Raw genomic sequence first — 14,093 nt, 5'->3', positions numbered from 1 at the left:
TTGTGCTGCTGCTGCTGCTGCTGTGGGGTAAAGAGAGAGAAAGAGAGATGGAGATGGAGAGGCTCCTCCTAAGGATTTAGCCCCAAAGCCTGCTGCTCTGATTTGCAGAGAGAATCCAAAGGACATCCAAGGGAAGGGGATGAACGCGAAGAACTGAAACTGCCCACCCCCCAAAACACTCACTAAAGAGAATATATATACATACATACTGTAGCTACTCACTCACTGTGAGGGATAGATAGAAAGAAAGAAGAGATTTTCATGTAATCAGAATTCCTCCCTTCACTTCAGTCTGTGTCTTCTTATCCAATCCGTAAGTTCCCTTATTCATTTCCTACACTACCCTTCTTCCTTTTCTTTCGTTTTCTCTTCTATTTGCAAACATAAACAAAAATGGCGCAAATTTCATTTTCTTTTTCGACTGCAACTACTACCCAACAGATCTACTAGTCTAATTCTTCATCTTTTCATATTACTATCCATTTTCATTTGGAATCTCTGCTTTATTATTAGAGATCCCTCGTCTATTTTCGCTTTTCTTTTCACCGCCAGCACCTAATACTACCACCCAAATCTTAGTCTCGGTGTTAATTAACTTGGGCAATTACGAATCGTATCCTTTTGATACAACTGTTCATTGAAATGGGTTCGGTTTATAACTCATTTGTATGCATCTATCTTTCTATTATGCTCTTTTGCTGGCATTCTGATTGCTGATTCTTTTCGATGCGGGTTATTTCATTTAGGGTTCTTACATTTGATTGGGATTGCTGGTTGGATTTTCTGGACGTCAAGATCGACTCTTTGCTATCTCTCCTCCTGTATCCTGTCTCTTTGAGGAGGCATATGTTTATGTTTTATAAACAAAACGGATTCTTTTAAATCCGCGATTAACCATTTTCAGTCGAAGATTGTGCCCTGCCAACAAGGAAATTAACCTGTATATATACTTTGATTTCAATATCATTAATTGATTGGAAATTTCTAGATATGTTGGAAGATCTGATCTGGAGGGATTACTTGAGGGCCTGTGAACTGGAAGGGAACTGGTCCTGCATGAATTGCCGTCTTGATAAAATAGAAATCCTGAATGGCAAAAGGCCCTTAGAAATAGAAGGCGACGAACGAGGACTTGTTGCAAAAAAGTTACCCAAGCGATTTGGTAACTTGTGTATGTCAGCTGCAGAATCGAATGATAGTTCCAACAAGGACCCTCTTATCCATGGTATCGGCAGAGACAACTCGATTAGCTCTCTGATTCGTTGTTCGAGATCAGATTACGGTTGTATTGCAATGTTAAATAGAGGCTTTCGCAATTTAATCCGGACGGGGGAGCTCCACAGGTTAAGACGCCAGAATGGCGTCGTTGAACATTGGATTTATATTTCTTGCGATTTACTCGAATGGGAAGCTTTTGACCCGAATCGTGGCCGTTGGATGCATTTACCGATGATGACTTCTAACGAGTGTTTCTTCTATTCTGATAAGGAATCGTTAGCTGTGGGAACTGAACTTCTCGTATTTGGAAAAGAGGTGATGTCAAATGTCATCTACAAATACAGTTTATTGACGAATTCATGGACAACCGGTATGAGAATGAATTCTCCGAGGTGTTTGTTTGGTTCAGCCAGTATTGGAGAGATAGCAATTGTGGCTGGAGGCTGTGATCCCCAAGGTATCACTCTTAGCTCGGCTGAGATTTATAACTCGGAAACAGGGATCTGGAAAACACTGCCCTCCATGAATAAGCAACGTAAAATGTGTTCAGGGGTATTTATGGATGGGAAGTTTTATGTTATAGGAGGCACCGAAGGAAGTGATTCAAAGGTTCTTACTTGTGGAGAAGAATTCAATTTGGAAACAGAAATATGGACTGAAATTCCTAATATGTCCCCTGTCCGTGCAGCTAGGGACAACGAAGTGGCTGCAACTTCTGAAGCACCTCCTTTGGTTGCTGTTGTAGATGATGAATTGTATGCAGCTGATTATGCTGGGATGGAAGTTAAAAAATATGACAAAGTGAACAGAGTGTGGGTTACAGTTGGGAGGTTGCCTGATAGGGCAGACTCGATGAATGGATGGGGTTTGGCCTTTAGGGCTTGTGGACATCAGCTGATTTGTATTGGCGGACCAAGGGGAGCATCTGGGGAAGGGTTTATAGAGGTTAATTCATGGATTCCTAGTGAAGGACCTCCACAATGGAATTTGCTTAGCAGGAAGCAATCGCCTACCTTTGTTTATAATTGTGCTGTAATGGGTTGCTAGCTAAAGCTTCGATGATCTTTGCAGCACCAACACAGAATTCTGGTTAATGGGTATTTTTTTCCCAACTTTGTTTTTTTTCTTTTCAATGAAATATTTCCATCTTCAATGTATTCTTTTTTGGTTTTGAGTGGGTCGGGGAGGGAAGAAATATTAGTTTTTTCTAAAGATTTAACAATCTTATGAGAAAGAAGCTCTTAAGCTATATTTTTAGATTCAACAGTTTAACCCTTTTAAATTATCCTTCCCCATTGACAGAGTGAGATTGTAAGGTGAGAGTTAGCAGCCAGATTGATTAAATAATGTGACATTAAAACAGTTTAATTGTTGATCTCTATTGGGGCATTGATTAAATAATGTGACATTAAAACAGTTTAATTGTTGATCTCTATTGGGGCATGGCCTTTGATGATGGAAAATAAAGTTTTGTAAACTTTTCCTGTGGATTGTTGCTTATGTACATTCTTGCTTGGTAGAGAGTTCTTCTAAATGTAATGCTTGGAAATAATAGTACATTACTATTCAAGGTATTTAAAACTAACTGCTGCAATTAATTCCCTTTTCTTTTGTCTTATGATACTTGGAAATGAATCATCATCTGGTTTTGGACATTTAGTTATGTATTGCTTTTAAGTGCTTATGTTTGGCATATTTGATTTGGGTTTGGCATCTACCTATTTATAGAATATAGCAATGAATACTTGAGAGTGATTACTGCAAGGAACAGACAAGCAACTGAAGTAAACAATGAGATGTGGGAAGAACAGTGTTCTTAGAATTTGTTTAAAGTTGTGGGTGGGTCACTTGTAGCAACAGTGTTCTTAGAACTTGTGTATTTCTTTATTTCTTTCTTTTTTTTGTTTGAGGAAAATTGACACATGTCCATGTTTGAGAAAATGTCATAGAATCTTAATTCTTAAGAGATTTTCTTTCTCTTTTAAATGCGTATTAGCATCATAAATTCATTTTCAAATATGACCAAACACAACCTTAATGAAATGTGTTAATAAGAATTGAGGAATGGATAGCTTGGGGGATTTGATGAATGGTGGTGGTGGGGTTGAAATATGTGATTAACAATTGAAATTCTTATCTAATTTAAGTGGAATTCAAAGTAAAAGAATATATTTTGTCTTTCTTTTTTTTTTTTTTAACTAAAGGAGAACTCAATGATATGAAAGACTTATGGGTTTATGCTATAAATGTGGTAGATTAGGACATGACAATGATTAGAAAAAAGGGATTGTGATTCAAATAAGAATCAAAGTGATATTATTGTATCTCTATTATCTAATGCTGGAAATGCAGCTAACCTTACTGCTAACACACCTGGGCATAGTAACAGTGGAACTAATATTGATTCGAATAGAAACAACAAAGAAAAGAAAATACCTTTTGGGAGGTTTGATCATTAATTTTCACAAATCTATTAACCTGATAAGATGGCAGAAGCTTTTCCAGACTTTGATGGAAATTAAAGTAAAAGGTTGTCCAATATACATGGTGTTATAATAAAGAGGGTTCAATAATATTGACAATGTTTTGGCTAATATTTGTTTTTGAGAGATTCTGGATTTTATTAGCTTCATGCAGAACTAGTATTGAACTGAATTTTTTTTTTTTTTATGTTTTTTAGGGAAATGAATTGCAAACTTAAGCCAGCATTATCCATTATTGATCATTAGTTTTGAATCATTTCTAGAATTGTTCATAATGACCATAGAGATGAAATATTTCAAAATAAGGAAGTTGAAGGCCTTTCATTGCAGCAATGAAAAAAGAAGTGACAATAGGGAGTAAAACCCAACCTTTGTTTACCAAATCCAAACAAAATCCAATATAAGATTATCTGATTCAAATTTTACCCGACCCAATATACCCGATTCAAACCAACATTTACTGATTTATTCAAAGAACCGTCATTGCAATCCTTATTTCATCCTCTTCAACCATGCATCAATAACTCCTCCATCCACCATCCGCTGCTATCTGCCTGCCATTAACATTATCTGCTTTAGTAGCAACAAAAATAAATGGGTCAGAAGTACCTAATGTTTTAACCCGGTTGTCTTTACTTCACCGACACAAGCATCAACTATTCTTACAAAACCCCACTTGGTTTTTTTACAAATTATATAGTTTTAAATAGATTGAAAATGAAAAGAATTCAAGTCAATTCATTTACAACCTAAATGATTTACTTACTAGCTACATCCTTGTCCACTTTATAAATATTAATTTAAAGACAGATTAAAAATAAAGATGAAATAAAATATAAAGTGGGAAATTAAGTTAAATATGTTGAGTTGAATATCCTGCCTGCATGGCTTGCCTTATCATTTGATTTGGACCATTTTGCCATATGATATGTCTCTTGATCCCAGTCAGTGTATGATAAGATGTATAAATAATGACAACCCCCCCAGCATTATATCATATGTGACAGCTCCACAAGATATTGCCATATATTTGCCAGCTACACTACCTGGATTATACACCTTTTATTATGTATGTATATTATATTTATTTATTTCACAAATTAATTAACAAAATCTTCCTAATTCGTGATCATCACGCCGTGGAATAATAACCTTTTCGTGGCAGACAAAAACATTTAGAATTTTGATGATTACTTTTCCTTCTAATTTCATTATATAAACAGGGAAAGGAAACGACACGTGCTTATTTTCTTTTCTTTATTTCGTAAGTATATATATTTAAAAAAAAATAAGGAAAAACCAGTTAGAATATTGGCTACTAATTAATTAATTAAGCTGAGTCTTCCTATATTATATATATACACACATACGTGACTCATCTCATCTCATCTCAATCGGTCACGCCATCAAAACCCTCAACAATTATTGCTCATTTGGAAATACCTCAATAATTGTAGAATAATTTATCATTATTATTATTGACACAGTTAGTTACATTGTTCATGAATATCATAGATGTCATCACCAAGCCAAAATGAAAATGGGCATAATTCTAGTTATCTAAACACTTATTTTCGTCTGAATCTTATGTTCGGATTGGTTTTTTTTTTTTTTTTAAAAAGCTTTATTGGGTTATGTGGGGGTGTATAGTGGGGAATCACATATGCTTTATTTTCCGTCTATTATGAAATTATGATGGAACCTTAATCAACTACAGATTTGATGCATTCTCATGGAACTGAAGTGATGTACACTATATATTACTGTTATCTATTTATTTTTTTATTGAAAAGATAATTCCACTCATTGCTCCATATGTAAAAGTTCATAAAAACAAATAAAATTGATTCATAAGTTATCTATATAAATTTCATATATAAAACATTAAAAAGATTACGGACACTTGTATTCTTAAATAACCTCGACACAGAAACTAAACCAACTCCAAATTCATGCACGCGAAACTCGGAGACTGTATCCTACTAAATTTAAAGAATTAAACAATCTTCTCTTAAAATTAAACAATTTAAAGAATTAACGTCAACTAAAGACTGTATCCTACTAAATTTAAAATATTGGTGCGTATTAATTGGAAATCATGATAAATCAGAGGATAAATTTATAAACTACTTGTCTATTCGATCAAGTAAGAAACAAAAGAAGGCCAACCTCTTTAAAATTGTAAATTTTCAAATATTAACTGACGATGATAATCAAAATATTTCATTAATGCATATGTATTAAAATTTATATTTCCTACCGCTAATAATTATAAAAAAATGCTTAAAATGTTGATGTAATTAAATATAGTTAATTAGTTGTAAGTAATTAAGGATGAGAGCTATAATTCTAGTCCTCGAATTAGCTAGCCAATCTTACATGATTGATCAGAGGAGGAGGAGGAACGCTCTCATCTTTCAATTCAAATTATTATATTTGGGGCAAGTTTTTCATATTTAACTAAGTAAAATATATATTTATATTTTAAAAAAGTTTATATATTAAAAATGAAAAAAAAAAACATGTTCAAACATAACGACAAAATATGACATGAAAAGAAAAATATTAAAAATAAGAAAAAATCGCACTCAATAAATTATCGAGCTTGTAAGTCCTCGAGATGACAAATAATCTTAAAAAACATAATAATAATAATAATATAAATAATACGCATCAAACGACTACACTCATTAAAAGTTCGAAGATCTTTCTCCAATAAGATAATCCACCCAAAAATAACCGGAAAGATAACTCAAATATGTAGGTTTACCATATCAGCCGCATCTAGGGACGGATCTATGAAAGGTCTCAGCCTCGGGTGGGCTTCCGAAAAAAATATATTTATTTATTTATAGGGTAAAAATGTAACATTATCCCATAATTTCTTAAACATTTTCAATATAATTTATTGTTTATTTATATAATTATTTAAAAAATAATAGAATTTACCTTCATCTATTTATTTTATCCAAATTTTTCTCTTTAATATTTTAAGTCAACCAAGATGTTTTTCAAGCCCACCCTAACGAATTCTGGATCCGTCTCTAGCCGCATCAATCCAACTTTTTAATAACTATCTAAATACTCGACATCACCCCCAATGAATCACATTAATATTTAAATAATTTATTATAATATGTTATTTTTATAAATGTTTAGAGGTTAATATGATACTTTAAAAAATTCATAATTTTTTTACACATCCCTATCACTAATATTTAAAATTAAGTCTGATTTTTTTTAATCTTTTTTAAAATAACTTAATTTTGTAATTATAATTGACTAATATTTCACTTAACTATTTTTTTTTAATTTTTTTTTTACAATTTCCATTATTTTTATTCATTTAAATTCATATTGACATTGAATTTTTTAATTCTAAAAAAAACTTAACATTTAAATAAGTATTATTTTTAAAAATAAAATAAATATTATATATATTTTTAAAAAGGTCCATTTATATTAAAAATGAATTTTTTTTGTTTAAACACAATTATAAAGCATTACATGAAAATATAAAAAAATAAAAAATAAGAAAAAAAACAGTACTTAATAAGTGATCTCGTAAATTCTCGAAAAACGATTAACTCTCTGACCGACTCCACTGTCTTTTCTGAACGAATCTTAATAAGTATCATAATAACGACTACAATTATTGACATTTCGACAATTTCTCTCAAATTTCAACAAATAAATAATATTTATATACAAATAATATTTATAAAACAAGTGTTTATGAGTGTGATTTTTTTTAGAAAATATATTACAAACATAAATAGACTTTAGTTATTTAATATATATTTATTAAAAAACTCAAAATAATATATATATATTTATTAAAAAGTTCAAAATATTGTATTTTAAATATTTATTTTCTAATATAAATAAATTAATGAATTATTTAAAGATAATAAATTATACTACAAAGAAAAATATTAAATTATTGAATTGTATATTTTAAATTATTGTTATTATAATTAACATCAATAATTGACCAGTGGTTCATAGAATCTCTTCTATACGTCACATAGATTTAAAAATTTTACTTGTGGTAAAAAAAAATTATATTTTTACAATAAATTTCAGATACAAAGATATATTTTTATATCAGGAATAAATTTAAGACCATTCTTATTCAAAGTAATGAATAAGTTTAATTTGTCTTTAATGTCTTATAAATGACAGTATACGTTCTAAATATCACTCTACCCATTTATAAATTCAGTGACAAAATAAGAATAAACAAATATATATATATGTTGTGCATCATTTTGTTTAGGTAACAATAATATTTTTATTTTTTAAAATAAATAGAGAAAATTTTCATTAATATATAAACAAAATAGTCAATATAAGTATTTGTTTTTACTATATGTATATATATATATATATATATATATATATTAAAAAGTTAATTCATTGATTTAGTAAAAAAAAAAAGGTTAAAATATAATTACCCCATTCACACTTTTTACATCTACTAAATATATAGAATTTGATTAGGAATTTGCCAACCAAATGATTAATCTTCAATTCTTAAATATATAAATAGATCCTCTCTAATCTATGCATAAACAAACTCCCATTACATATTCCATCTCACGTGTTGAATCTCTAACTAATAATACTATGGCCAAAATACAGAACCTGAAAAACCTTGGGGGGCGACATTCTCCAAGAGAGATTGAGTTGTTCAAGAAATCCAATGAACTTACTAAGCTTTGTGGCGTCGAGATGTTGCTCGATCGTCTTCTCTCAGGAAAAAAAATTAAGGTGTTCTCTTTCTGTCACACCGATTCTTGGGGTACTCTTTGCTCCTCCTCCTAATTAATGGGTGGATTCTAATCGGTTGTTCAGCATTAGAGAGTTGAATGCTCGAGTACTCATGGAGGTTCGGGAGTTGCTCGAGGCCGAGAAGCGACGTGGTAAGGCGTTGGCTCACACTTTACAAGTTGGGCGAGAACAGAGGTGTTGGGAGAGATCTCGATTGAGGACATGACATATGATCAACAATTTGAGCATGTCAAAGGATCCTTAGAGAATGTCAAAGACCTTGCGGGCCAAAGCGATGTCGATGTTTCCAACCCATCCATTTACTTGCGGCTACTAGCTCCCCCAAATGCATGGTTATATATGTAGATAATCATAGTCATGTCATTTTTTTATTTTTTATTTAGAGTTTTAACTTCTTCATTTTCTTTTTTTTTCTTAATTGTATTGAATAAAATCTTTAAATGATATAGTATGAAAATAGTGTTTTTTAATAAATAAATAAATAAATAATATTAACAACTTAGATCTGAATACACATTTGTGAAATGATAAATCATTTTGAATCAATAGTCAAGAGAGTATATGGGGACATATCGATCCATTGAGTTGAACCGAAAAATGATGCAAAATTGATTGATTAAATATGGGAGTTGGGCACCAAGAGCATGGACGAGGCCCCTTCTGGTGTGAAGACTATATATTAACACAGAATTAGAGTTTTTGATTAATTGTTTGGTTTGTTTAGTGTAATTAAAGTCTTGATAATCACATAACTAATGAAATACTTTGGCATTTTAAACAAAACATTGACCAATAAAGTCTAGATACAAATGATCAATACACTACTTTCTTTTAATTACCACTTGTCGACCATTGGATGTTAATTTCATCATCCAAAATCTCTTTGTCAAGAAGGTGATCGATCATCACTTGTTGTTTTATTTTTCAAAATTTAAATTTCACCAAAAATCATTTCCTATTAATTATCCAAATTATGGTATACAATTAATACGTAGATATATATAATTAAGATAACACTCCATACGTACATAACATATACATATATATATATTTATGCAAACAAATCATCAATTCATTCATGCAGTTTAAGTACATTTCATTCTCTTTGTGATTGCTGCTGCTGATGATGATGATGATGCTGATCTCCTCCGCCTGCAGGGGCACCAGAATTAATCAAGGAAGCCGTCAACGGCCTATAAGCCCCAAGAGCTGCCACCATACTTAACTGTCCATCCATCACCAACCCACCGCCACCGCCGCCTCCACCACCGGCACCACCACCAGAACCACCAAACTGCTGCCCGGAGAGCAGAGCCATTGGCGTAGCAAAGTTCATCAAATGCGATGCCAATTTGTAATTATTAGCTCCGGTACCAACAGAAGATGACGAAGATGAAAAAGGTAATGCCCATAACGGATCTCCCGGCCCAGATAGGTAGTTCCCTGAAGCAAGACTTTCCGATATGATCTCCGTCTCAGACCTTATCCTCTTCCTTCCTATTCCTATTCCTCCGCCGCCCAGACCTGACAAGTCATGTTGGCCTTGGCCGGCGCTCGGAGAATCTAACCCGTTTGAGAGAATTTGGGTACGGAAGAGATCAGCCGCGGAAGTAGTAGTAGTACTGTTACCGAAATGAGCGGCGGCGAAACTAGCCGCCGCCGCATTGAAGTAGTTAGGCCGGAAATGAAGTGGAGCCGACATAGTGGAGCCGGAGCTACGAAGAGAGATGTTGAGAGATGTGAAGTTTGCAGGGATTGTCCCAGTTCCTGTGGCAGCTATAACGGAAGGCTCCGCCTGTTGGAGGAGCCATTCGATTGTTTCACCGTCTGACTTATGCCCTAATTCCCTTGTAAGCTGGAAAACCCTAGCTGCGCAAGCAGCCGGCATCCTGATCCGTCGGCCACGGCCGTCCACCTTTGTGTGGCGGTCTTTTGTTGATGTCCTTTTAGGGGGCGTTTTCTTCACGGCTTGAGGCGGCGGCGGCTCGTTGGATGAACAAGCCGCGTCTTCATCTGCTTCTTCTTTTCTATGTAGTAATTGTAATGGAAAATTAGGGCGGCAACTTCCACCCATTCGATCCATGATCTTTTTTTTTTTTTATCAGAAAAACTTCATAAAGAAAGAAGAATAAAAATCTATGGCAAATTCTTCTGTAAGAAGGAGGAAGTAGAGAGAGAGAAGGCAAGCTTTAAGCAACAAACATAATGAGTATGAATTATAAGGGCCGGGTTGGCTATGTTAAAGCAATCTTCTTTCATCAAAAAGATTATGCTTTCTTTAGGACAAAACTGTAATTTCCTACTTTTATTTTTCTTTTTTTTAATATTGTTCATCAATTATTGCTCATATTATTATTATTTTTTTGTATGAATTTTCATTAACTAAATTAAATACTCTTTTTTTTTGTATGCTCCATTGTAAAATTTTAAAACTTAAGAAAACAAATAGGAACAATATATATGTTGCAAGATAAAAATGAGCATTTTAATTTTATATAGAGAGTTAATTTTTTGAAATTATATTATATATATATGGAGTTAATTTAGGTCCTCCTTTTTTGTGGTTGGACTTGGACAGTCCCTTGATTCAGACTCCACGTGCGGGGCTGTTTTTATCATTCAAATCCCACAACGCACAGAACCGCAGTGGTGGACGTCTGCAATGGGTCCCAATTTTCCCAAATAACAAATAAATAAATAAATAAACTTTTTTCTATATATATATTTCCCTTTTAAAATTAAATAGTAACATTAATTTTCATTTCCTTCTTTATGAATCACCAGCAGAGAATTTCCATCTCCTTGTAAGAAAACAGATAGAGAGAAGGAAAGCAGAAGTTAGGAATTGAAGTAGAAGGAAAGATGGAAAAAGAAAATATATTAATGATTATGTTCCATGTTATGTTTGACACGAAATATATTAAAATTACACAACATGACTCACTAACTAATTGGACTATCGAGTTATGACAATATTAAGACAATTTCAACCACTTTTAAAAACAATGAAAATAAAGTTTATCATCATAACGCAGCAAAAGGTGATTGTTTAATTAATTGAAGTTTAGTGGGAAATTTTGGCTGATTTATAAAGTTTACTTATGTAAAATTATTTGACAAAGCACTTATGTGTCAATTATTTACATCAGATACATAAGGGTCATTATATAAATTTGGTGAAATAAGATTTTCCTAAAGGCTAACCCTTGGAGGTATGCTATATATAATACCTTTCTTATATTGAATTATTTGACAGTTTATGATGTAACTTACTCTTGAAAAGCTAACAACCTTCCTAATAAAGTGATTCCTATTCACATTATTGTTTTTGTTATTAAAACTGTTCTTTTATTTTTTTTATTATTTTAATTTAAGATATGTTAAATTAGTCATGACACAAAAATATACACATGAATTAGTGTCTCTTATACATTCAACTGATTCTGAGTTACACACATTTGCACATTTGGTTGTTAGTCAATTTTTTTTAACAATTATACCCCATGTTGACTCTACATCACATTTCTTGATATTTGGACAAATGTATTTTGCAACCGTCAAGTTTTCTGTTTTTATTGTTGTATTTTTTAAAGTGGGATAAACATTAGTAATATACTTTTGATATGGTCATAGTCGCAAACACATCTAAAACGTGCTATGTTCATTCGGTTCCCAATTCTCAATCCCACCAAGGGATCAACCACTTGAACGTTCATAGGAGAACAAGCATTCTGATAATCTATCACACAAATGGTGCACTATCAATTTGGGCTCATTATACTTGTTAGTGTTATTATCAATGATGTTGAAAGTGCCTAACAAATATTTTAGTTGTAAAAGTATCCGTAACATAAGATATTTAAATAGACATATTTTAATGCATATATATGGTTCAAGGTATCATGACAATCTTTGTAAGAATAATGACAATCTAGGAAGATGTCTAAGATATATGGTACCTAAAGGTCATGTATCTTTTTTTTAATTACAAAAATTAAACAAAATTTATTGCCGATAACAATTATAGTTAAAAGAAAAACATAATTCAAAAAACCACGTACGAGTGTGTGATGCATCGACATAACTGGACTAATCGTGTCATTGGGCTGAACCAACGACAATCCCCAAGCATGTCTGGGCTGTGTCAAACACCTAGATAACCCAATAAACCAAAATAATAAAAGAAATAGGAAGAATCAGAAATAGAAATCAAAATTCAAATAAACATTATTCCAAACAATTCTTTGATAATTGTCACCATAATGTTGTAATTTAGAGGCTATATAATGTATAATTAGACAGTGAATGAACTATTTCTTTATACTTATAAATATGAGATCTTATTAGGCACCTTTTCTTTTCAATTTTTTTTATTTATAAATGACAAGGATAAAATGTCACTTGTTAGCATTTAATACTTACATCTGTGCTAAGTTGCAATTTATATATATTTATTTTTAGAGTAATGACAATGGAAGTCAACCAAATTTAGAGCCATGATTTAGAAAGCTAACTATGACTAATTATATTAATTGTTTATATTTCTTTCTAATTAATTGTTTCTCCTTTATCTTTTAATCACTAATTTTTAAATATATTTGTATTAGTTATTTACATTTTTTAAATGAGTAATAATAGGGATACTTAATAAATTAATTTTAAAAAACTATAAATAAACATTTACAGCTAGAGTAATGATTTGGAGCAAAATATATTTTATAAATTTAATTTATTCACTATTCTTATTATTATTTATTTAAAAAATACAAATAAATAAATTAATTAACTAATACAAATATATAAATACATATTTAAAATTGAGTAAGTAAAATAGTAGAGAGAAACAAATAATAAGAAAGGAAGATAGATAAAATATTAATTAATGGAGAGATAAAATAATATGTCCTAATTAGCATTCATTACTCTCTATATAATATATATATATATATATATATATATATATATTACCACAAAATTTGATAAATACAAATTTAATTATCATAATTTACATAAAAAAAATAGATAATTTGATCTAGTCACTGAAAATCTCAATATATAGTTTAATTTAAAGTAATTAAAGTTGTACTATTTAGCCAATAAATTAATACACATAACTGACTAACTATATATATATATATTAGTTTTTTATAATCTGAATATTGGACTTAAAAATACTATGATATATATATATATAGATATAGAAATATGAGTGCAATATCTATTGAAAATATTATGTCCGTGTTCAGATTGAGGTATTTTAAAAAACTTATAGATAAAAATATAACGATGGTGGATGATTTTGAAGAAGTAGTGATTATTTTTTATAAAAATACTTAAAAGGTATTGATATATATAAATAAAATAAAAATAATAATTTAAAATAAATGATATTTTAGTATTTTGGTTAATGAAATGAGTAATGTGATTATTGAGAAGTGATTGATTAAAAAATTAATTTTGTTTGAATTATTTTTAAAACAAAAAAAAAAGTCTATGAAATAATTGACAACATTTTTATCATTTCAGCAATAACATATGAATTTCAAGAAATATATTAAAAGAGAAATCATTATCATCACAATCAAACATAATGTTACC

The 14,093-nt window shown here is 30.9% G+C and overlaps 2 protein-coding genes across 2 annotated transcripts; one reads left to right on the top strand and one right to left on the bottom strand.

Moving 5' to 3' along the window:
- LOC124926430 (F-box/kelch-repeat protein SKIP11-like) lies at nucleotides 1-2,706 on the top strand. Its single transcript, XM_047466656.1, has 2 exons — nucleotides 1-313; nucleotides 747-2,706. Exon 2 carries the CDS (start codon nucleotides 991-993, stop codon nucleotides 2,263-2,265), a length of 1,275 nt encoding a protein of 424 aa, XP_047322612.1. The 5' UTR covers nucleotides 1-313; nucleotides 747-990; the 3' UTR covers nucleotides 2,266-2,706.
- Nucleotides 2,707-9,453: 6,747 nt separating this feature from the next.
- Nucleotides 9,454-10,800, bottom strand: LOC124927320 (transcription factor TCP15-like). The gene has a single exon (XM_047467718.1). It carries the CDS (start codon nucleotides 10,576-10,578, stop codon nucleotides 9,592-9,594), a length of 987 nt encoding a protein of 328 aa, XP_047323674.1. The 5' UTR covers nucleotides 10,579-10,800; the 3' UTR covers nucleotides 9,454-9,591.
- Nucleotides 10,801-14,093: the final 3,293 nt, after the last annotated feature.

Source organism: Impatiens glandulifera, chromosome 2 (assembly GCF_907164915.1).
Source record: "Impatiens glandulifera chromosome 2, dImpGla2.1, whole genome shotgun sequence".
Lineage (NCBI taxonomy): Eukaryota > Viridiplantae > Streptophyta > Magnoliopsida > Ericales > Balsaminaceae > Impatiens > Impatiens glandulifera.
This window is presented reverse-complemented; position numbering and strand designations above follow the sequence as displayed.

What these genes read in the sequence shown, in the direction of transcription:
- LOC124926430 (XM_047466656.1), top strand. Translation starts at nt 991, where the DNA reads ATGTTGGAAGATCTGATCTGGAGGGATTACTTGAGGGCCTGTGAACTG.
- LOC124927320 (XM_047467718.1), bottom strand. Translation starts at nt 10,578, where the DNA reads ATGGATCGAATGGGTGGAAGTTGCCGCCCTAATTTTCCATTACAATTA.